Source organism: Sylvia atricapilla, chromosome 4 (assembly GCF_009819655.1).
Source record: "Sylvia atricapilla isolate bSylAtr1 chromosome 4, bSylAtr1.pri, whole genome shotgun sequence".
NCBI lineage: Eukaryota > Metazoa > Chordata > Aves > Passeriformes > Sylviidae > Sylvia > Sylvia atricapilla.
Genome location: NC_089143.1, coordinates 28,459,469 through 28,483,361, shown reverse-complemented (window position 1 = coordinate 28,483,361; position 23,893 = coordinate 28,459,469). Strand labels below are relative to the sequence as shown.

The window sequence follows — 23,893 nt, the reverse complement described above, 5'->3', positions numbered from 1 at the left end:
GATCATGTTTTAGAAATTCATCTTGGAATACAACTACTGCTACTGCCCGGTTGTTTTTCTCTATAATATGAATGTGATTGGAGCACAGAGCTAAGAATCAAAATTAGAATCATCCTTGCTAAAAAACTTGTTTTGTTTAATGTAGCTTTTAGTACCTTACAAATTCAAAGCTGTTTTAAAGTGATTGTAGTAATATTTATTACTTGAAATATTCTTTTACATATGTTAATCTACGCACTTTGTTGTGTTTCTTGGAATTTTATTAAGTCTTTATTAAGGAATTTTATTAAGATTCCATGTAATCTGAGAATAGTTTAAGAGCAATATTAGTATGGAGTTCAGTTTACAAGAAATGTCACAATTAGTGACATTTGCTCATAGTCTGTCGTAGTTGTTGTTCTGCTACTGTTTATCCGTTCACATTTCAACTCCTGGCTGGGCACTTTTTTTATCCCTGAGGTTGACATATGCAGCATCCCCTGATGTGTCTGCTGGTCACAGTCACTGTACCTCTGTAAGCTCTGGGCATGGAGTTTCATGGAGCCCATGTCCTGCTGAGGTAATTTTTACTGTCCTCATCCATAAGATAGTTGCTCAGACTGAATCTTCTGCAACGTGTACCAATACATATGTGATCCTTAACGATCCTTAACATTAACTATCTCTGTGTCTATTTGTTATTAAGTTTTCTGTTGGAACCTCTTGTGAATTGATTAAGATTTTAGAAATTCTGCCTGATGGGTTTTTTGGTTTTCATATGAAGCACTCCATTAGAGGTAGTTTTAGATATACACTTTAGGAACTACTCAGAGCTTGGAGACTTATGTTCTGACAGGACATCTGAAATAAAAATCTCAGACACAAATTATGTCTTGTTTTGCAAGCTCTTAAAAGGGGGAAGTGTTACTATATTTCTCTGACAGCTGAATTCCTTTTTGCAAGGATAAAGTACAGGCTTAACTCAATCATAGCATAGATTTCATTATATTTTAACATAGCAAAAGTTTTTAAATAGTTTATATTGCTATGTAGTGTTCTTCTACTGTACAATCTTCTTCCAATTTCTATCTAAGAAAAAATTAAAAGATCTGAGGGGTCTGACAAGATCAGAAATGAAGAATTATTAAAAAATTGGTTAGTAGGGGAAGATCAAAAGGTAGGTAGATTGAAAGAGACTTCTCATCTTGGATGGACCAGTTTTCATACAGTAATGATTTTCCAAAGCTTTGTCATTGGCATTCCAGAGAAATTCAGAAAAATTATCTCAGTAGCTCTACATTCCTTTTATATTCATCTTTTTCTGCTGACAATTATTTTTATTTCTGTGTCAATAAGTGGAAAAGTTACCAATTCTTTATTTGCTCAGCAATCTTTCATAAAGTCTCAGGACACTCTGTAGAGTTTTGGAGATGGATATGCTCTCTTAAGTTGGGAACAACAGTGGAAAAAATGAGTGGTTTGTATAAATATTGCTGAAGATGGACAGAATAGGACACAAGACATCTTACTGACACTCATGTGGCCTTGCTGTCCATAGTTCTCCTATCCCAGCATGATCATCTACTGCCTCTAACTCTTGGCAACTTAGAGTTAAAAATCACTTCTGTAAAGTCAGAAGCTGTCCTTTCCTCATTGGGAGCAAAGAGACATTACTTTTTTAGGTTCCCTTTAACTCCTTCAACCAGTCTCCTGTTCAAAGCCTTTTAAGAGGAATTCTCTGCTAACACCTGCTCAGTAAATTCCTCAGTATGTGGAACAATCTTGTTTGAGACACTGAATTTTACCCTTTTCATAAAACAGCCATTACATCTTCTCTTTTAAGAGTAAATTCATCCAGCCTGGAAAACTTCAAAATTTTTTTGTTAGAGGTCTGGTGACAAATATTTGTCACCTTTGGACAAATATTCCCTTGATACTGTTTACTTTAAAGCTATAATATGCAGCTAATTTACAACTATACAATATTTACTATCTCCAGCTCCCACTCAGAAGGTAGTTATCTCTATGCCTTAGCATCGGCTTTTTTCACCAAAACTAAGGTGTATCTCCTTGGAGTTCATCCCAGAGTTTGAGCTTCCCATATTAATGAATATTAGTGTAACAGAGCTAGTATTCTGTATATAATTTTATTTCAGGAAAAGTAAATTAAGGAAGTAATACAATGTAGTCAGTTTATATAGGGGAAACAAAAGCAGTCTTTTTCTCTTGAAAGAAGCAAAGAGCTGTGTCTATACAAATTTCCTTGCTTGTTGTGCAAAGGTGAGTAATCTGTCAGTATGTAGCCAAGAATCTGGGCTCAACCCATGATTTGACAAAATAATCTGTCATAGAACAAAGATTTTAATTAAATCAATGAGTAAACTTTTTTTCCATTTTAAAAATCACTCATCAATACCTTTTTCATGTGCCACTAAATCTGTATTACCTGAGATCATTGCCAGGTCTAAATTTCAGGGTATATGGCAGAAAGAGAATTAGTTGTAGGAAATCAAATGCACTATTCTTAGGGCCTTCTCTCTGAAGTAAGAAGTCATGAATTTTGGTTGTCCTTTTTTCTTTCTTTGTGTTCACATCTTTGAAAGCTGATTAAACTTGTGGGAATGGGATGAGTAACTTCTAAGTTTCCCACTTCCCTGATGTCTAAAACCTTGATAATTCTTTGCTGCTGAGTAGAGGCAAGAGGGAAATGCCTTACCTTTGATTGATTGCTCTCTGCTGAAAAGTGGCAACTAGTACCAAAAATGAAGGAATCCTTCTACAGAAGTCTCTGATTCTGTGGGTTTTGACAAGGAAAGTTGATGTCCTTAATTTTCCACAAGCCACTAGATGGCAACTGCAGACAAGTCAAGATTTGCTAAGGAATACATGTACACATCCATACCAGGCTGGCATTGCTATGGTGACCTTGCTCATTTTCCTCTTTTCTATATTTATTGAGATGCATGCCATATTTTAAAAATTAGATCTTCAGACTGTCTTGAAATTGTGTTTCATATAGAAGTCACAGAAAATAGCTGTTTATTCCTTTAGAACTATAAATTAATGCTGCTGTGGACAATAATTAAATGTGACAATTTTCCAAAAGGTTTTTTTAAGTTATTTTTGCTGTGTAATTTCTTATGAGTGCGTTGCCTCCAACTTTGGAGGTGCCAGATAGATTGAGTGAGTTTGGTATTGTGAGTGCCCTCAGGACTCAGTCTTTTCATTCTGCATTACAAAGATTCTCTTCTGGGCAGGGTGCAGTTTTCCTTGCTAGTTCTCCAATAGCTTTGGCCTTTAACAATGGGGCAAGCAAAATGTTGATGGTTAAGGAAACAACTCACTGAACCTGTGCTTATATTTCTTGTCAAACTGATTAAATGAGATCTGAGAGAACAATTTATCATTAGGTGTGGTCCCATGTAGAGCAAGAGAAGACAACTGAAAATGAAGGAAAAGGAGTGAGAAAATTTTCAAGAGGCAAATAAACCAGAGGAAACAGTAAAGAATAACAAGAATTTAAAAAAATAGCAATTAGAATTTTTTTTAAATGCAATTAGAAATTTCTAATATAAAGCCCAAAGGAGTTGTCATCCACTTATCTATTAGCATTGTACTGAAGTCTGGTCTTACAGGCCAAAGACTTATTTCTGCTCTAAAAGTATTACAATGCTAGTCATCAAACAGATGCCGTGGATTTAAAAGCTTACTTTGTGTTTCTTTGTGTAGAGCTGAGTTCATGTTCAAAGAGAATAGTTGTGCCCTAATTGTTCTAATAAACTTTCTGGAGAAGAAGTTGCTGAGAGAAACTGTGAAAACATTTGACTTACAATGCTTCAGTTTGTGCTGTAGTGCTACATTTCATGAGAGAAACTAGAATTGTTCTGCTCTGAACTTTTCTCAAATGGAAAAGAAAATCTGTGTATTTCTCAAGTATGAGGAAATAATTGGTTTCTTGAAGCAACATCTATTAGAGCAATTAAATCTAACAAGATCACAATCCCAGTTAATTTTATTGCTTGCAAGAAATGCAACTAGCTTTTGCTATTTGTTGGTGCTGGTAGCCACTGTAAAACAATAATTAATTCCTTTATTTTCCTCTGGTGTTTGGCACTGTGCCTCAGTAACAGCTGGTGGATTGGACATCACATCAAAGGATATGTGCAGGGTTATTTTACCTGGTCTAACTCCTTCCTTCTATCTTTGGTCTAAACACCACTCTATGGCTGTTTTTTAACTTCCCTCATTACACATGCGTCCTGTATACATTTATGAATAAATACTCTTATCTTAGTAGTAAGTTTTGTTTCTGTTCTTATTTTTAATTAAGGTCTTAGAACAGTGGGGGAGTTAGTCAGAATCACATGCCTGCAGAATAGTCAGCAGCCACCTCAGTGCATTCCTCTTTATTTCAGTAACTATCTGTTACACTGCCTTGTTCCCTACTTGATGTAGAGTAAGAAATAAATAAAATGCACCACCAGCCTCTGTGATTAGGTGAAATCTAACTACACTGACTTCCAAGGTAATTTATCCAATGTATGTCTGTATACTGTAGTTCTTGGAAAGAACTGAAATAACATACTGGTTTTAATCTAGGAAGGAATGAAAAAATCAGTGTCAAATGAAGATGGAGAATTTTGGATACCAAAAATAGAAAGTTTAACAGAGTTTAACTGACCGAGAAGAAACTTGTAAAACTGTGAAACTGTCTATTTGTTTGATTTTGATTAGGTATTGTTTCATTGATAATTCTATTCTCCTTGCATGTAGTGACTTTCCTTATGGATTACAGCATCAGCTTTTCAGGACGAAGCTTGAAGCTGTGTTTGTGAGGCTTTAAGAGAGACATCCAGAGTCCATCAGTTCTGAGCCTCCTTGCCAGGACTGCTGGAGATTGTCTATTGAGAGTTTGAATATCTCCAAGGGTAGAGGTTTCAGAACTTCTCTGGGCAGCCTGTTCCAGTGTTTGACCACTGTCACAGCAGAAAAGTTTTCATACATTCAAATGGAATTTCCTGTCATGGTTTCTGATTGTCACCTCTTATCCTGTCATTGGGCGTCAGTGAGAAGAACCTGGCTCCATCTTGTGTATGTGCTCCCATCAGGTACCCTGAGCCAAGGACAAAGATCAGTTTCTTGGCCTGCTGCTGATGCTTTTCCTGATGCAGCCCAGGGTGCTGTTGGCCTTCCTGAGTGCAAAGGCTCATTGCTGGCTCATGTTCAGTTTGTTCTTCACCACGATCCACAGGTCATTTTCTGCAGAGCTGCTTTCCAGACTTGTGAACTCTGTGGGACCCTGACAGCCTGTTTCTCCAGATGCCTGAGGCCCCTCTGAATCACTCATCTGACATGTCAAACGCTCCTCAGGGTTTTGGATTGCCTGCCATCTTGCTGAGGTTGCATCAGTCCTGTTACCCAGGTCATAGATGGAGCTGTTGGGCCTTATTTGCCCCTGGGCTGCTCCAGTAGTGACTGACCTCCAGCTGGTCTTTGTGCCACTCACCAAAGCCCTTTGGACCCACAGTTCAGCTGAGTTTCAGTCCACCTCACTGTCCACTTATCTAACTTGTACTTCATCAGCTTCTCTGAGGCTTTTATGAGTGAGTGTTTTGAAAGCCTTGCTGGAGTCAAGGTAAACAACATCTGCTGCTCTCCCTGCATCCACAGAGCTGGTAACTGCATTGCACAAGGCTGTCATTGGTTAAACATGATTTCCCCATTCTAAATACATGGTGACTACCCCAGATCATCTACTCGACTTTAATGTGTTTGCAGAAGTTTTCTAGGATTATTTGTGCCATCATCTTCCTGGGAACTGAGGAGAAGCTCATTGGTCTGTAGTTTTCTGCATCTTCCTTCTTGTCCTTATGGAAGAAAGGAGTGACAGCTGCTTTCTTCTGAAATCTCCTCTCATCATGATAACCTTTCAGACATACTGGAGCTGGGGTATTGGCTTCATGTATCCTTCAATCACTTGGAATCTCTGGAAGTTAATTTTGGATTATGATGTTGGTTTTATGTGTTTTTAATTTTTTTTAATAATGCTAGGATTTTCTTGTTAATCATCTACTAGAATAGCTAAACTTTTTTTTAACCTCACTCAGAAACAGTGAAGAGAAGTATTATAATAGTTAACTTCCACAGCCAGCTTTTCCACCACGCTGTTTCAAGCATTCCTGCTTGTCTATTGAAACATGATTTTTCAGAGAGGGCAATTTTGTTTCTCTGTAAATTCTAACAGGATGTGGTTACCCTTTTCTAACAATAAGGGATAACATTCACATCTCAGATTGGATCTGTGAAAGTTTTACAGAAATACTTGAAATGTACACATAAAAGCAAAAACACAGGCTTTATTATGTAGCCCAAAGTGGTGATAATCATGTGCCCAAGCCACATTTATTTTCCATTTCTGAGAGAGTAAAACAGTCACCTGACTCAAGCAGAGGAAAACTTGATAACTTTGGAAGACTCTTGTGATGTTGTTTCCTTATTTCTCTATTCCTTTAAATATCTAGAGTAAATTTATCTCATCAAATTTGATGATCTAAATCACAGAATGCATCATCTCCAGGGCAACCTTAGGACAACTTGTCAGTATGTGTCTTGTACAAATAGGTTGAACTATCCACTGGAGATTCCTGTCTTGGCTGGCTCTAGAGGGATTCTACACAGCTTGTTTGAACCAACAATTTGCCTAAGATTAATTAATCTAAAATTACATGAGAGGGATGTGCTAATCTATTCCAATAGTTTAAAGATGAGCATTACAACTTTCATGTTTCTTGAATTACCTCTTTCCTGAAGATGTAGTAAAATTATGAGTTGTTAACTAATTCACAAGTGAAAAGACATTTTGCACTTGTAATTACTTGCTAGTGTTTTCCAGAATTATTAATAGCACTTTTAAAATCACATTGAAAGTAGATTTTGTACATATGCTCTCAGTGAAAATAAGATAGCAATGTAGATTGATTTTTACATTCTTGATAGATTCTGAAATACTATTTTTAAAAATTCTTTTTGTTCTGGATTTTGAAGCTGATGAGACAAGGGAAAATATCAGTGAGAATAACTTTAAACAATTGTAACCTGTGCTGGAAATTACTTGACTAAGTACATGTCATGATACCAGTGCAGAGCGGAATGAAAAGCCCTTCTACATCCTCTGTTAGAACGTTTCTATAAGTCAGAATTAGAATATTCTTTTAATGTGTGTAAAATTAGGCTCCCACATTCATTCATGCCCAGGTACATAATAAAGGACTAAATTTTCTGAATTTCTAAGCATCTACTAGATTCCATGCATATTATTCATACAAATGAACACTAGTTCTCCCCAGCTCGTTATTGGGGGAAATCAATAGTTGCCAATAGGAGTGTTAGTTTTGTATACAGATAAAATTGTCACTTGCTTCAAAAAATGATTTTAGAGTAGGCATTACAATAGGCATTGCTCTAACTGTGTTTTTAAATGTTTCTAGGAGCTAAAGAATAAAATATTTTGGTTGGCAAGTGTTTCTTCTGTGTATTGGTGTACTGAGAATGTGTTGCTAGTTTTTACCCTGCTGTGAAAATATTCTATATGTTACGTGGTAGTTTTCTATCTCTCTCTTTAGGGTGCTGTGGCAGGTGTTCAACTTTAATGCATTTAATTGTACATCTTTAAGGGTGGTGCTAATACTAGGAATGGTACTGTTGTGGTTTGGGGGTTTTGTTCTTTTGCTTGTGCTTTAAATTTCAGCAGCTTTTGCTGATTACATCCTTCCCTCTTAAGTTTAAAATAACAATTTTCGAGTTGAAAATTGCATAGAAAATGATCATTCTGATTTGGAAATTATATAGCACTATTCCCACTCTTTGAACTTCGAGTATTACATAATATTAATATGTTCATCTAATTCCTGAACCACTTGCAAATTTATTACATGGAATGACAAAATCAGAGCTTGATATGCATTCTCTAGTCATATCTTGCTTTTCTAGATAAAGAGGCTTGATGACGCAAAATAAAAGAAAGGAGTTATGTGCATATTTGATGCTTTCCGGGAGGTGTATGAATCCAGATCTTGAAAAAAAAAATCTGTTGCTGATCCTAGTCCTGCATGTTGGTTGATAAAATTAGTTCTACTTTTTTCACCTGGACTGATGTGCTGTAGACAATAAAGTGTTCCTTTTTTATCATGCATTTCAAAAAAGTAGGAATATATACTAGAAAAAATCCAGGAGGCTGAAGAATATTCAGTTACTTTAGCCTGCAGGCAGGATTCACATGTATTGTTTTCTCATAAGTAATGCACTATATCTAAAAGACACTGGTTAAAATAAGAAGAAACGTATTTTTATTGGTTTACTAATAATCTTCTATGGTGCATCCAGAGATTATCTCTTGGAAAGGCCGCAAGTGAGTAATTGTTCTTAGAAGCTTCCAATTTTCATGGAAAAGCAAATGTTCAAAAGTGTCTGCAGATGTAGACTGTGAAGATTCCTTTGGAAGACAAAGTGAATAATCTTTCTTATTATGTGGGAGAAACTTGTTGGCACTAGTAGCAATAATGCTGGTAATAAACTGTTCCTAGACATATTTTTGTAAACTTCCACTTACTAAGCATTTTTCTTCTTCCTGTTTGTAGAACATTCAAGGTATCTCTAAACATCCAGTTACAATTAAAAAGAAGCAGTACATAAAAGGTAAACTGTGTTTTTATTAAGATGAAAAGGCAGGTTTATCTAATTATTTTACTGAGTGGTAATATATTTTGAAGCAAACTGATCAGTCCAGCATTAAATATCAGATGATCGATGTTTTGTTATGTATTAGCATTTAAACCAATTACTTTTTCTGTTTGTTCCTGAAAAAATACTTGGTGTTTCAGCACTGATTTAAATAGTTACAAGCTTTTAGGTTTTTTTTGTTTCACTCACTTTTTCCAAATGAAATTTTGCATATGAAATACCTTAAATATGCTAGGGATGGTTTTGTGTGCCTTCAGCTCATAAGGCTATGCCTGAGTCAATGGTTAAGCTGGGTCATTTTAATCATACTAGCCGGTGGTTATCAGATGTGTTGTTTTTGATTACAGAAGTGGATTTAAGGCAGATGGCTCAGAGAGAATCAAAGTGAAGTCTAGAAAAGCATGAGCCAAATGATAAAGAGAGAAACCCACAGTAACAGACTCAAATATAAGAGAGATTTTAGAACGCACATTCTCCTCCTTGAATGCCTGGAGCCGCAGCTGGGCAGTACTGCTCAATGCGGTGCTTGGTTCTCTGCTAAGGGCAAGCTTTGCCTTTTCACAGCTATTCACTCCCTGTATTGGAAATAATACAGGTCATTAAACAAGAGGCTATGGAAGATAATGTAAAATTTTGACAGTAGTTTTATTTTATTTACACGAGTCATTTTTATAAGTATTTTTTAAAAGTTACTATAAAAAACTGTGTCAGCAAGGGCAGCATAAACCTGAGGTGCTGGGCATAACTGTAGCACCTGAAACTTTCTGGAGATTTTGCTAATGATTTCATGTGCTTCTTAAAAATGTATTTCTGAGTTTTTCCGCTATCAAGACACATTTTTTTTTTCCTATTTTCTTCGCTTTTATGCTGACCAGATTCTGTTGCATTTCAAGCCACCATCTCTCCCTACGCTATGTCAAGTGATATTCTCTGGATGCATTCAGTCTCTAGTACCTTGTGTTAGTGTTTCATTATATTAGTGGGGATTTCAATCATTACAATTTCGATGCCTATCACAGCTGTATGTTCTCAATATTATATTCCCCTACCATCTGTAACTCAGAATTTGGTTACTTATACATTGCTGCAGCATGTTCAAAGATACAAAAATTGCATATTTTTACTTTTTTTTATAGACCCTTCCTTATGAATGTATCCTTTATTAGGTGGTCTGTGAATAATGTTAGTTATTGTCTATATTTGATAGCTTGTGTTTAGGGAAGGGTTTGGATTTGAGAAAGGAAGTAAGCAGTACTGCAAGAATGGTGGAGGTAAAGTTGTACATGACTGATATAGTGAAATAATTGTGATGCTGGCAGTTGCTGCTCTGCTAGTTTACTTACATTGCCATTTCTGTGGTGTTAGCTGTGTATTTGGTATAAAACCTCCTATGGTTTGAAGCAGAGTATTTTTGAACTGGTATTTGGGATTTAAATGTATATCTCCTCTGTAGGAAGGGAAGAGGACGTAATAACTATTTCCCCAAGAACATTGTTTGTTTCAAAAAAAGGATGTACATTTTTAGCAGCAGGTAAGAGAGAGAGTGAATTATTGTTCTCATACATATTAATATTCACGGTTCTGTCATGTCTTTTTCCCCTCTCCTTTGGATGATATATTTTACAAGGCTGTCAAATCACTTAGTAACAAGTAATATTGTAATATGATATGTGTTCCTTATGCTTTGGAAGTGGATGATGTTTAAGCCTTATGAGTAGAAACAGAGTTAATAAGATTAATTGACACATGAAGATAATGAAGGATTGAGACACTTTGTGATCCATAGCTGGAATATAACATCTTCAGGATGACCTTCTTATAGGCATCTGTCCTTTTTGAGCATGAAGAAGTGATTGAATACTCCAGGCTTACATTTTAATTTGTGATAGTCTGGTTAAAATGTGGGTATGTTTTTATTTTAAAGCAATGGATGCATTTTAACACTGTTTTCTAGATTTTTCCCATATTGAGTTAAGGATCCTTGCTGACTTATCATCTGAACCAGAACTTCTGAAACTATTCCAAGAACCTGAAATCACTGATATCTTTACCACACTGGCTTCTCAGTGGTAAGATTAAATGTTGAGTATTTTAATAGTAATTAGACAAAATAGTAAGAATAACCTAAGCTGTTGTATTACTGCATAATGATAACGAAAGACAGTATTTTGTTACAATATCTATTGTTCATACTATTTTAACACCATGAATTCCCTTCTGTCTTTATGAGTCTTTTCTTCTCCAGTGTGGTTAATTACCACATACCAAAATGCTGCAATCCAACTGGCCAGTATGAGCCTTGTGGCTAAAGCTGATGCAATGATATCAGCAACCACTGTTCAAAATATAACTTTCTCCTTTTATTTTTTTAACCAATTCCTTTTAAAATCCAAAGCAGCAGTTAGAGAGGTTATCTATTTGAAAACTGTGGAACAGCTTTTCTCAGTAAAAGTACAAGCATTTTAGTAAATTTGCTTAGATATCGAATAGAAGTATTGGAATCAAATCACATATATTTAAGAAACAGACTAGAGCTTATGGAATTTCTTTTGAACTAACAGGGTTTAGTGCTTCCAAATTCTGGAATGACTTCGAAAAAGTGCCACCCCAATAAGTTTAAAAAAGCTAGATTTTTTTAATCTCCATATCTAAAGAATTATTTACTGATCTCTTCAGTATGCCAATCAAAAGATTAGCTATCAGAAAAAGATGGAATATTAGCCACTTAGCTGTTGAAGGTATTTTGTATTGTTTGTATTGAGGTGATGCCTAAAAGTCTTAATCGAGACTGGGACTCCCTTGTGCACAAAAATGCATGAGCACTCAGTAAAACACAGGATAGATGTCAAGGAACTTAGAGTTTCAACAGATAGGTCAGAAAAAGATTGAATAAAATGCTGTAGCATAAAGCTGTTTAAACAGACTGAAGTTCATGTACATATTATGCAATTTGCTTATTTTCTTTGTCCCCCGTCTCTTTTATCTTTTTATCTCCATTTTAGTTGGAAGAATTAGTCGTTAGCTGAAAATGAAAGCAAAAATACCTATGATTGATTGAGCTCAATTCTCATCCTACAGTTTCTAAATTTTTGCAGACACAGTCTTCCCAAACATGGTATTTCCTACACACTTTGGTAGTTCACAGAATCTTAGAATCCTAGAATTGGTTTGGGTTGGAAGGGACCTTAAAGACCATCAGGTTCCAGTCCCCCTTCCACAGGCAGGGACAACTTCTATCCCAGGCTGCCCCAAGCCCCATCCAACCTAGCCCTGAACACATCCAGGGCTGGAGAATATTTGTTAATGTGCTCTGAAGCTGTATGAAGAAACAAAATGGAGCTCACATTATCATTATCCTGCTACCAACAACTGAATCTGTGCTCGAGGCATGTGCATTCTGGGACAACAAAACTCAAGACCACAAACATTTCATCAAAGATATCTATGGAAAGATCACCTTTCTTTAAGAGTTTCTTAGAAGCTACTCTTGACATTGTAATAAATTCTTAGCTCTAACATGATATTGCTAGAACCTCATGATGGAGTTAAATCCTTATTTTAGGAAATACATTTCTTGGAAATGTATGCATGAAGATGAGTCAAATTTTGTCTCAGCTCTGGGCAGGACTCCAGAAATACCATTCTATTCAGCAATCTCACAGCTCTTGGCAGCCATCAACCTCTTGCAGTTGCTACATGGTAACTTTAAATTTAACAGAATATTACAGGCAAATATTTTTATCAGACAGAATTGTCATGGTGTGTCTACAAAATCATTACATAATGATTCTACTGACTCTTCTCTTAAGCTCCAGTAAAGCTAATGCTTGGAAAAAACTTTCTATTGAATCTGTTAGATGACTTATGAAGGGCCTGTTTAATCTCGTCTAACCTTGGACATCTGTCACGTTCTTGGAGATTCATTTGGCCAACTGCTGATGTGCCCTGTGTAATAAGATCCATCGCACAATAAAAGTGTTGACTTCTCACAATTGAGAGCAAAGTACATCTGGGGGTAGTCAGCTTAAATGTAGACATCTGTATTTGTTCTGACAAATTGAATTCCTCCTGTTGGGTCAGTTTCTGCTGAACTCATCTTGCATTTTTGAATGTTGTCCTGAATTTCTTTGGCACCCAAGAGATGATATAAAATTACAGGCTTCACAAATGCTTTCTCATTCCAGATATGTATTCATCTCTCATAGTCCGCTATTAATAAACAAAATTTTTAGGGCCAAAAATTAGTCAATTGACTTCATTGTAGTTGATTCTACTTCCTGATATTAGAGTGAGTTATGAGAAGAACAAAATAAACAACAAACCTTTTATCTCTTCTTGGTCATCCGGTTTTCTCTAGGTCTTAATCCTTCAAAATCTGTGCAACTGATACACCAATAGGCATAGCAAATGTTTTGTTCTGTTTGAAGGAATTTTATGTTGCTAATTTTTGTAAATATTTTTGGAAATATTTTGTACAATTGGAAAAACTTAAAAAATAAAAAAAGCTTTTTCTCTAAGAGATCTATAAAGAATGGATTACTTTCCAAAGCTCCATCTCCAAAGACAAAAAATTAGGTTAATGTTAGTATCTAGTGGCATATCAGCTTCTGAGTGCATGTCAGGTGGTATCTTTTAGCTGGTTTTCTAAAGACCTAAAAATCTTTAGACTTATGAATATTAAATCATAGATTATTAAATCACAGATAGAAAATAATACATTATTGGGTAGAAATCTGAGCCACACTCCAGAGTCCAGCAAAGTTTTATATCAGTTTCTTTGCTCATTTTTTTCTAAACTTCATGGCTTCTTTACTGAAACATAACTCCATTCCTTAGCTGCCCTTCAGACTAAAGCCTTCTATCTGAAATCCAACCTTTTTAAAAACGTTCACAGGCTTTTTATAGCATTTGGCAGGAAATACACATGGGTGGGCAGTTTCTGCGAAGATGTGAACTCTATGAGTTTCTGATTAAATTAAGAGCTCTTATGTATAAAAGCTTTCCTTTCATAATTTGGTTAGGCTGAGTCACAGCACAGAATACCTATCTTTGCTGCCTTAGACATGTGTCTCTCTTGGAACCCCGTTGGATCCGTGTTTCTGTTAAACATCGTTTGTATGGAGTCTTTACTCTGGTCAGCAGAGCAGGTAGAGATGCCTAAGTGTGTGTCAGCCCAGACTGTCTGTACATGGTAGTAAAGGGCTGAGTGGAGGTATTAACTTCCATGCTAAAATTCAGTCATGTGCAACACACTACCCAAACCGCCAACCCCAGTGAGAGGCAATGCTCCCAGCCAGGCTGGGCTGGGATCTTGTGCTGCTCTGGTGAGCTTGCAGAGTCAGCTCATTTCAGGAGTAACTCGGCTCCACCACTGTGTGCTTCCCTGCACTTCCCTGCTCCAGCTGTTTGCTGGAGACCCTGCTTGCTGTAGAGAAGTTTTTGAAGTTCTCTTTCGCAGAGCTGTCTTGAGATAGCTATTCAGCTAAAACTATCACAAGGTGCAGTTAACTACCACAGAAGCACTGGATGGTTTGTGTTGGATGGAGCCTTTAAAGATTCCATCCCCTTGCTATAGGCAGGGACATCTTCCACTAGACCAGCTCGTTCATCTCTGCCTTAGACAGCCAATATATTTTCTGGTCATCTAACATAGCCCAGCTGAAACTAGGATGGTAGAGGTTTTGATGTTCACTTATATATGCTTAGTGCTCTTCCTCCTGTTCTCCTGTGATGATGATCGTAAGGTATTACCAAAATTATCTTACAGTGAGTCCTCTGTTATGTCCAACAAAGAAAAAGCCTTAAAGAGAGGTCAGTACCTCCTATTACAACACCAAGAATTCATGGCATTAATGACATACTGAACACACAGTTCAGTTCTAGGCTTGCCAAAACTTTTAAGAATTAATGGTATAATGGATTCTAGCTACCTGCAAGTTCACCTTGTGCTATGTTGCCTTGATGCCCCATGACAGTCATAATCCTTTTTAATCCAAATCATCATCCCAGTGCTGAAGGTGACGAGAGCTGTCCTGGCAGCTGTCTGACCAGTCAAGAGACCCAACTGCTCTTAGACATCCAAATGACAGCAAACCTCAGCATGAACTTTCTCTCACTTCTTTAGCTTTTACAAAATAAATGAAAAATAAGTAATTGTTTTTAAAATGCTGCTGATGTGCATGTCTTAAAATCACTTTCAAAAATAGATGTTGAAAAATAAGTTTAGTCTTTTAAGCAGGAATTTCTTTGCAGAATTTCTTAATTTGAGGTATAATGATTACCAATCTCTTTCAAACTGTTCTTTTGTCACCCTTCTCAGTAGGTTGTTGTTCCTCCATCATGGTATGTACTCATATTGGCCACATTGAGTCAAAAACTAGGAAAAGTGTCTTGATTCAGCTAAGCACTTAAACACACCATACTATGGGGTTTCATCCTATCTGACTTCTGCCTACTTTCCTGCCTGAGCGCTTTTTTGAATTGGGATAGTACTGCTACAGAGTTCCTATGAGTGTGGCATTAATCCATACTTAAAATATTGGGGTAAGCCATTTCCTTTGTTTCTTTAGAATCTGTGTCAGACAACTGGAGATCCCTAGGAGTGGTGAATTCAGCTGTATTGAGCAGAGCACAGTGATGCCCTCCATCAAAGGTCCTGAGGGCAGCCTGGCCATATAAATGCAACTCTATTATCTGTGGCTCTGAACAAGCTTAGTCAGTTTAAGTTTGAAGATGTTGTCACTATAATCCAGTATTTGCTACAGATATTCCTAATATCTGCAAATTATATTTATATTTTATGTTCTCAAGCCTGAAATAGAACACTGATGTGTCTGTCATAAATGGCCTAGCAGATTTATGAGACCATTTTGCCCTTTCCAAATTATAACTATGAATTAAGATGGTAAAACGTGGACTCTATATCCTCATAAGGCAAGAGGTTCAGAGGAAAAGACCCTATAAGTAGATTTGTTGCAAATGGATTGAAGTGAAAGTGTAATGCTCCTATATCCAGAAATTTAGGAAAGGGAATACTCAGGTGATTTATAGTCACTAGGGATAATACTAGCATATTAAACAAAGAACATTCACTTGACCACATTACTTCTCTGAGATTTAATAATATTTCTAGATTGTTTGTATAGATTTACTGTTACAGTCTCATGGTAAATATACCTTTTATTTAGAAGATATTTACTATTTGAGAAGGGGCAAAATTAAGAAAGATATTTAGTAAATTGCTTACAGTGTGATCTACTTGCAAGCATGAATTTATTGCTACTATAAACTGTATTTTCGGTTGTGTGAAAGCAGAAGGATAATTGTCCCTGTGCACAGACTTTTCCATGCAGTGGTAAATTACCTGGGTATTTTATGTCATATATTCTGTGTTATAGATTATCTGTAGATCCAGTGTAATGATACCCAAATTGGTCTATGCTTCAGAAAAATGCCTTTAGGTAAATAGCATTGTTAGGCCCTTGTACTCTGATTCATTTTCAGTACAGAAATCAAAGAGTGTGAATCAGAGAACACACAAAAATTTTGCCTGTATGCATTGAGTTTTCTTTAAATTCTAAAAGCTGAAAGAATAGGAGAGTAGAGAAATTTAAATAATCTCTATTAAAAATATATATCATTATGTAGTGGAGAAATAGCTCTAATACTGTTCAACATACAGATATGTTGTATATTAAAATCTATAATAGTCTGAATAATCTGATAACTGCTGCCATTCCAATGTGAAAATGGGCATTTTCTTTAAAGTATCAATTTCTAGCTCTGAACTGTAATTTAACCTGTACATATTAACAACTGATGGCGAATTAAAGTAACAAAGTAATTAGTGGATACTCTTTGAGGGTGATATTTACTCTGATTATGCCAATGAAAGGATGATTTGTCAGTTGTGTGCAGTGCTTACACTCATGGCAGTGTTTGAAAGAAGGCTGGAGAATTTGATAATGGTCTAGTTGGTCCTGTTTCACATTGACATCTGAGTTTTGTAAAATCCAAACCACAAAATACTCCCTTCTCTCTCATCTGTCATCTGTTTCCTCATATTATTACTATTAGTGCTTTCTTTTGTATGGTGATGGAGAACAGCATGAATACCTGAGCTTCCAGGTATTGAAGTTACCTTCTACTAAGTACTGGAGATAGTAATTGTTCACCTGTGTGGCTTTCAGAGAGTTAAAAAAAATGGCTGCAGATAAGAGGACATATCTCGTTACGTCTTTGTAGCCATGGCAGTTCATATCTAAAATAAAGAAGTGTGTAATTATCCTGGAATTCCAAGGGATTTATAAATTCTTTACCACCAATCATTTTGAAAACCATTTCTTTCCATTTTTATAGCGTAGGCTTGGTTGGCTGATATTTTTAGGGTCTTTAGCTTATGCTATCTTTGCTACAATCAGAGGAACTTGAACACTTCATTTCCAATAACCTTGGGAACTGCAGACTTATAAAATGTTTATAAAATGCTCTGAACACGAAAGTCCATCTCTCCTCAGCTGGTATTTCTGTGGGATCATGGTAGTATCTATTCTGAACTGTTTTGTTAGAGACTGACATACTGATTTTGGAAATTGCTTAAGAAAAAGCCTAGAGAGAAGCAAAGCACAGAGCTACTTGGAATTAGCATGTTGAAAGGAGAAAAGGCTTTTTGTTATGTTTTTGTTTTGTTTTTTTCTTTTTTTAAATCATAAGTTCAACCATCCTTGAATGAAAAGATGACAGTGCAGAAAGGTTTGGTTTGTTCTTTGCAGAATGTCTTCCTGCAGGAAATGTGGAGTTTTAATTCTTTACCACCTGCCAAGCAGGGGTCTCATGAACCTGATTAAATCCAGTGATGGCCAGGTGAGCCAAACTGTTGCAACCATCAGTTGGTCTGGTAGGAGCTGTGCCAAAATAGGGACTCTTGTTTTTCCAGCCTTTTGGCAATCAGGATACTTCCTGACAATAGCTCTATCTGCTGATACCCTGCTGAGTTCTGAAGACCACAGGAAATAAGCAGAAGTATTTTGGATATTCCTGAAATTAATCAAAATAAGTCAGTCCTCATGGGCTGAATTATACAAAAAGATAACTGGCTGTGTTTGAAAAAGATAAGGTCAAGTATGCACAAATGCTTGGTGGTAGGCTGACTAAATATATACACACCTGCCCATATCCATTTCATACAACTTTCAAACGCATTCTTTGTATTAAATAGATTAAAGATTAATACTCCACAAAATAGTATTTTTTCAGGTTAATTCATATAACTGTATGGTATAGCAGATATGGAATTCATTTTAGGCTGCCTACTCAAATAGCAAGAGCAAAGGCCAGTTAATCAGGGATAAGATAAATAGATTTCTGAGAAGTGAATGCCACATCTGTAGCTAAACAGTTTTTAAACAGATATGAATATTTGTCCTTCTATATTAGTTTTATGAAAATATTGTCAACAAGCTTGAACAGAGTCATTATTAATCAAGAGATGTCACCTGTGTGTTTGTTAGGTGATTAAGGAATAATTAAATAATCGTGCTTATCCAGGTGCATTTTTACTAAGGAAAGAGGAAGAGATTTAGCTCTTCTCCTGTCCCTGTTAGCTGACATACAGTTACAAGATGCAGCCACAGGGTTACACAGCTCTCTCTCCCCCAAGCAGAACTCTCTTAGTTTTTCTTTTATTCTATATAAAAGTTCTTTTTCTAAATAACAATCTATACCAGTTTAGGGTTCTTGGAGCCCCATCTTTTGTCTAAAGATTTTTTAGATAATCCAGACTATTTCATACACTTCTAAGCTTCTAAGACATGTGGTCTCTTGGCTTCATTAATTTCTCCCCTTCTTATGAACTTAATGTTAAATCTGAAGTTAATTTGGGTTAATTTATTTCACTTCATCTATTGCAAAATGGCAGAATCTTAGTTTTTGGCATTGCAATGAAGAAGAGACCTTCCATGCCACTGAGCACATGTAAAATGATGAAGCTTTTGCAGTATTAAGACAAGTAAAAATCATGTCTACTCTTCACTGAGGAGTATTTAGGGTTACCTCTAGAATCCTTTGAAGAGAGTGGAGGAAAGTTTTCCTGTGTGTTACATGGCAGTCCCCTTGAATATGAGCCACTGAGCATCTCTGCTGAAGTATCTGCTTAGAAGTGTGTGACTGTTTTGTGATCCTTCAGCTCTGAAGTTTGCTTCTGTAACTCAGCCTGTATTGATTCCTGATGTAAATCAGGAGATCCTAAGTGCTGCCTGCTAGGACACTCACTAAGGGTTAATATCACATTTTTTTCATTATCATTAACTTGGCTGGTTTTATAATCCTGTTACATTTTTAGTTAATCACAAGGCTTCTACTTACTTTCCTTTGGTGAAATAAATTCTGAAGAAGCATTTTTTGCAGTAGATATATAATTTCTATTCTGATCAATATCTACAATCTCTCTCATCATGTACCTTTATTTAGAGTGATACTGATAAAAAATGTGGAATCAGTAATTTGTTTCTTATATTCAGACACAATTTTTGTTTGAATGGGAAGGCATGCTCTTTCAAATCAAGTCACATATTCAGGGACAGGTACTATGTACAGGTACTACTCATTACAAATGTGGTATTTAATAACATGTTTGGTAAAAAGTTGTGAGTGATGCTGTGCTGCTTGCAGCTCCTGCAGCTGCTGTATGTAGTAAAAGGGGAGGATGTTGTTTGCCACCTCAAAATTAGAGTTTTAAAACCTTTAAAGCTCCAAGTTCAACACCTCATGGGTGTTGTTGCAGAATATTTTAACAGTGTTACTTTTGCAGGAAAAAGACTTCTACATGTTTTGAAAGCTCATTTGCAGTAGTTGATATTAATGAAATTTAACACTTGTCTTACTTTGCACTCTGACAGTCTATATGGCAACTGTGAAAATTTCACCTTGTAGTTTGCACTGCCTTGTAGAAGTGCAACTGTGGTTTTAGACTGGCAGATAACGCAGAGGGAATAAAGTCTTCAGGAAGCATAAAGGCTTTTGTTTTTAGAAGCTTTAAATACACCATCAGTTAATTAGAAGTTTAAGCAGACAGCTTAATTTTATGTCACATTGGAAGCTTATTATTACTGCACATTAAATGCTTTCTTAGCCTTCTAGAGTAAATGAAAACTAAAGTTTTACACCACCACAACTAACACAGAAACTAGAGAGAAAGCAAGCTCTGAGTAGGCTGGATAGTCCTCAGTTGTTTTGTGGTGTCTGATAACTTTTGTCTTTGCTAATTTCATAGAAAGGTTTTGTTGTGTATGAAAGTCTTATCTCCAAACAATCATATCCTTCTAGACTGACTGATAAAATGCTGTTTTATGAGCACACTCCAAAGCTCAATAAAATATTTCCATTTATTTCATTAATTCAACTCCAGTGTCAAGCTAAATTTTGATGAAATCAAGAATGTCATTGCAATTCATTCTTCACTTTTACCTTTGTTCAGTGTTGACCCAATGCATAGTAGAAATTTAAGCTGAAAGAGGTGTTTATAGAGAGGATTGAAAAAGATGGAATAGGAAGTTTCTTATCCCTTTCTGCAGAATTTGTTCAGGACTCTAATATATAGCATGACTGATTTCTTTCTTTTTTGATTGCCTGTCCAAGATATTTCAGAGTCTGTCTCTTACTTTTTTCTGTATCATGTAGATGCAGTTTGGTGTTGTGTGACATCTCTTCTCTTCCCCTGCCTATTTTTCCTGAGCAAACTGTACATTGTTGTAGCAATATGATAGCTCCATGTTTTGTTCTGTGTAATATCTGAGATGGCATTACATCATCTTTTGATTATATGTTAAGAACTCTGCTCTTTCTGCTTCACTTTTCTGGTATTTATCTAAAGGCTGCTCTGAAAGTCCTTCTATTTCTTTATGAGACTTTTGATTGGTCCAAGATGTGTAATTATTTGATGCTCTGCTGCAGCTGCCTGTGTCATCTCCCAAAATGGCTGCTCCTCTGTCTTAACTATTTGAAGCCACTTGAAGAAAAGCTTGAAAATATTTGTGATAAGAAAGAACTCCAAGGGCATTAATTTGCATTTGATTCCTGTTGTTTTATACGAATGGCCTCTGAGAAATTTTATGCCATCTCAGTTTGCATGGACCCCTTAATCCATTAACATTTATTTGTTTTCTCAGTGATGGTGCTCATCACTGTCAATGCTCACACCGGTGCCTTATGTGGGGAGTTAGTTACCCTGACTTCCTTCTCTTCTGTACTCTTAGACACAGAGATGCTAAAAGACTGCCCTCATGACTCAGAAATAAATAAAGACTATGTATATGTGAGGCCAAAGCCTTTTTTTTTTTTTTTTTTTTTTTCCTGTAAGGGTGAAGGAGAGGCAAGGTGAAGGCTGCAGGGTAAGGAGTGCTCTTTCAGTAACTGATGTCAATGTCAGGGACTTTCTGTTCCAGCTGACATACATCCAGAATTGTGCATTTTTACAGAAAAATCTTCGAAGTGGCCTTTTTCTAATGAAGAACACTGAAAATAAATGTCATCTAATTAATTTCTGCAGTATCTGATACCTGAAGCAGCAACGTACCTGTAAATATCTTAATAAAGATAATGGATCACTTCAGCTGCAAATTAATCTCTCAGCAAATTGTTACTAATGATAGCTGTAATTTATGACATAACCTTGTTGCAATCGCTTTTTCTGATTCCCTGCTACTTTAAAATGTAACAACAGAAAACTTTTGACGTTCATAGCAAACTGCAAAAGACATGTCTTTATCTTCTTTAAAGTACATGAAAGTTAGACACCATGACTTTTTAAAGGAGGTTGAGGACTAATGAAATAAATCTTCGTGCAGTGGATTATAGAGGCTACTCAGACAAAATAAATTATTTTATGATTAACTACTGGAAGAAGTTTTAAAATACTAAAGTGCCTCTGGATTATTTCAAAAGTGTTTTATAGAGGTTATAAAGATTTTCCTGGTGCTAAATAGATATAAAATAAATTAAACCACAGTTTGGTAGGGTGGCATACCCAAAGGGAAAAGAGACACATTAGTTGTGAAAAGAGACACAATGAAAAAAATGTTTTATAGTTGGCTGTAGTCTGGGAAGGATGACATCAAGCTGACAGCTTTAGTCTTTCATTTAAAGAAGTTGAACACAAATAAAAAAAAAATTAAATCCTCTTAACTAAATAAAACACAATGTTAAACTCCTGAATTTTGTGTTATGACTCTCTCCTCTCTGTGTTTAAGTACATAACCCCTATATTATGTGAGAGATCCATGCCAGAGATCCTCCAGCATGTGCAGTGGCTACCGGAAGACAGCTCTGCCTCTCCTTATGCCAGGGTGGGGATAAATATATGTGTATATATATATGTATGTATGTAATGCTATGTATTGCCATTCAGATAAGGAGGAAGAGATGTGAGGGATCTAGTGTTCTATGGTGTGAGGATTTGTTTTCTTTGTGTTACTCTGTAACCTTTTACCTCACTTAGGCAAACCAAGTTGTGATAAAATTGCAAATACATAACCTTTGCATTTGATGTACCCTTTGATTCAGACACGAGAAGTGTTTAGAAGTGACATAGATTAACAAAAAAACAAAACAAAACAAAACAAACAAAAAAACCCAAAAATCTGGTATATACTTAGGTTACATAAGAAAGGTTTATTTTCTGTTACTCTTGACCTGCTGTTTCCCTTTTGGCAAGATGTTAGTCTGCATTTTAGTCTTTGTAGATTTTTTTTTTCATAGAATCATAGAATCCTGTAGTGGTTTGTGTTGGAAGGGACCTTAAAGACTATATAGTTCCAACTCCCTACCATGAGCAGGGGACACCTTGACTAGGCCAGGTTACTCACAGCCCATCCAGCCTGGCTATGAACACCTGCAGGAAGAGAGAGTCCACAGCTTCTCTGTGGAGAGGTTTCTTTCCTATTTTTAGAAAAGTATCTTGACTGTATTTCCACTCTTCTAGGCAGTCTAGAAAAATTTAATTTTTCATCCTGCTGTCCCCATGCTTTTATGGAAAAGATAATCTCATAACTTTTTGTTTTGAAATTAATTGTGTAAATGCTTCATAGTTATAGAAAGCATAAAAAGCATACATTTTACAATTCTGGATCAAAAAAGATGGGCTATTTGTATGTATCTTATGTCTAGTTCTTGATTGATACAAGACAAAAGTAGTGATACATTTTAATATGACTGTGTCTTCAGGGAAACTGTTTCCTAACCTCTTCCTTTCTGTATTTTGTAACAGAGATTAGCCAGGCAAAAGTAATTCCAAGTTTGCTTCTGCATATTACCTTACAAATGTCTGAGAAAAGTATGCCCAGCCTTGTCAGCATTTTCCATGAGTCATGGAATAGCAGCTTTCAAAAAAATTGTTTATTCTTGCTCATTGCATTAGCAGTGGGTGAACTGAGTAACAGATAGCCAGTGTTTTCTGTATGTCTTGGATACTCACATACATTGATATAGATATTCTGCTTGCCTCAAATATAAGATCTGCTAAGCTGAAAAAGTGAACTCTCAGAATTTACCTCCTACATGATCTACCCAATAGTGATTCTGCTGTAAAACTGGGCTTTTCTAATTTTACTGATTACATGGATTGTCTGTACGTTTTCCATATCCCAACACTAAGTTCCAAGCACAAACTTACAGAATATAAAACCCTCATCTGCTATTAAACAGCAACAGGTGATTGAAAATGAGATTTATATAGTTCACTGATGAAAATAAAAAAGCTGTAAGAGCTGTCAGATGAACAAATGTGTATTCACTCATACATTCCCCCATTTTATTGGACATTAATGACCGCATAAAAAATGAATTTAATGCCACTCCAGCTCATTTCCCACACCAACAATTCACAGCTTGGACTTGGATTAATTGGCAGATGCAAGAGAGCAGCCAAGAGTTGTGGCTGTTACAGCTGAGCTTAGGTTGGCTGGACTGTAATGCAGATCAAGGCAACACATGCCTGCCAGATATTGTCTTTGAGGAGTTTGTTCTGCCTTTTCCTGTGCATAAAACAGTTGACTTCCGTCACCACACAACATTTCCCAGAAGTTCTGGAATGTCTTATCGCATTCTTTTAAGACTGATTTCCTCCCATTTCTACCTGTTCTCAAGGTTTTATTTTCCCATTGCTCATTCATTATGCCCTGTG

General features: G+C 36.1%; 1 protein-coding gene across 1 annotated transcript in view; it reads left to right on the top strand.

The window, feature by feature from the left end:
• POLN (DNA polymerase nu) overlaps window positions 1-23,893 on the top strand; it is an 88,282-nt gene that overhangs the window by 26,289 nt on the left and 38,100 nt on the right. Inside the window, exons 15-17 of the mRNA XM_066316798.1 lie at window positions 8,616-8,673; window positions 10,172-10,249; window positions 10,673-10,787. Coding sequence (XP_066172895.1) covers window positions 8,616-8,673; window positions 10,172-10,249; window positions 10,673-10,787 — 251 coding nt within the window. The remainder of the gene's footprint in view (window positions 1-8,615; window positions 8,674-10,171; window positions 10,250-10,672; window positions 10,788-23,893) is intronic.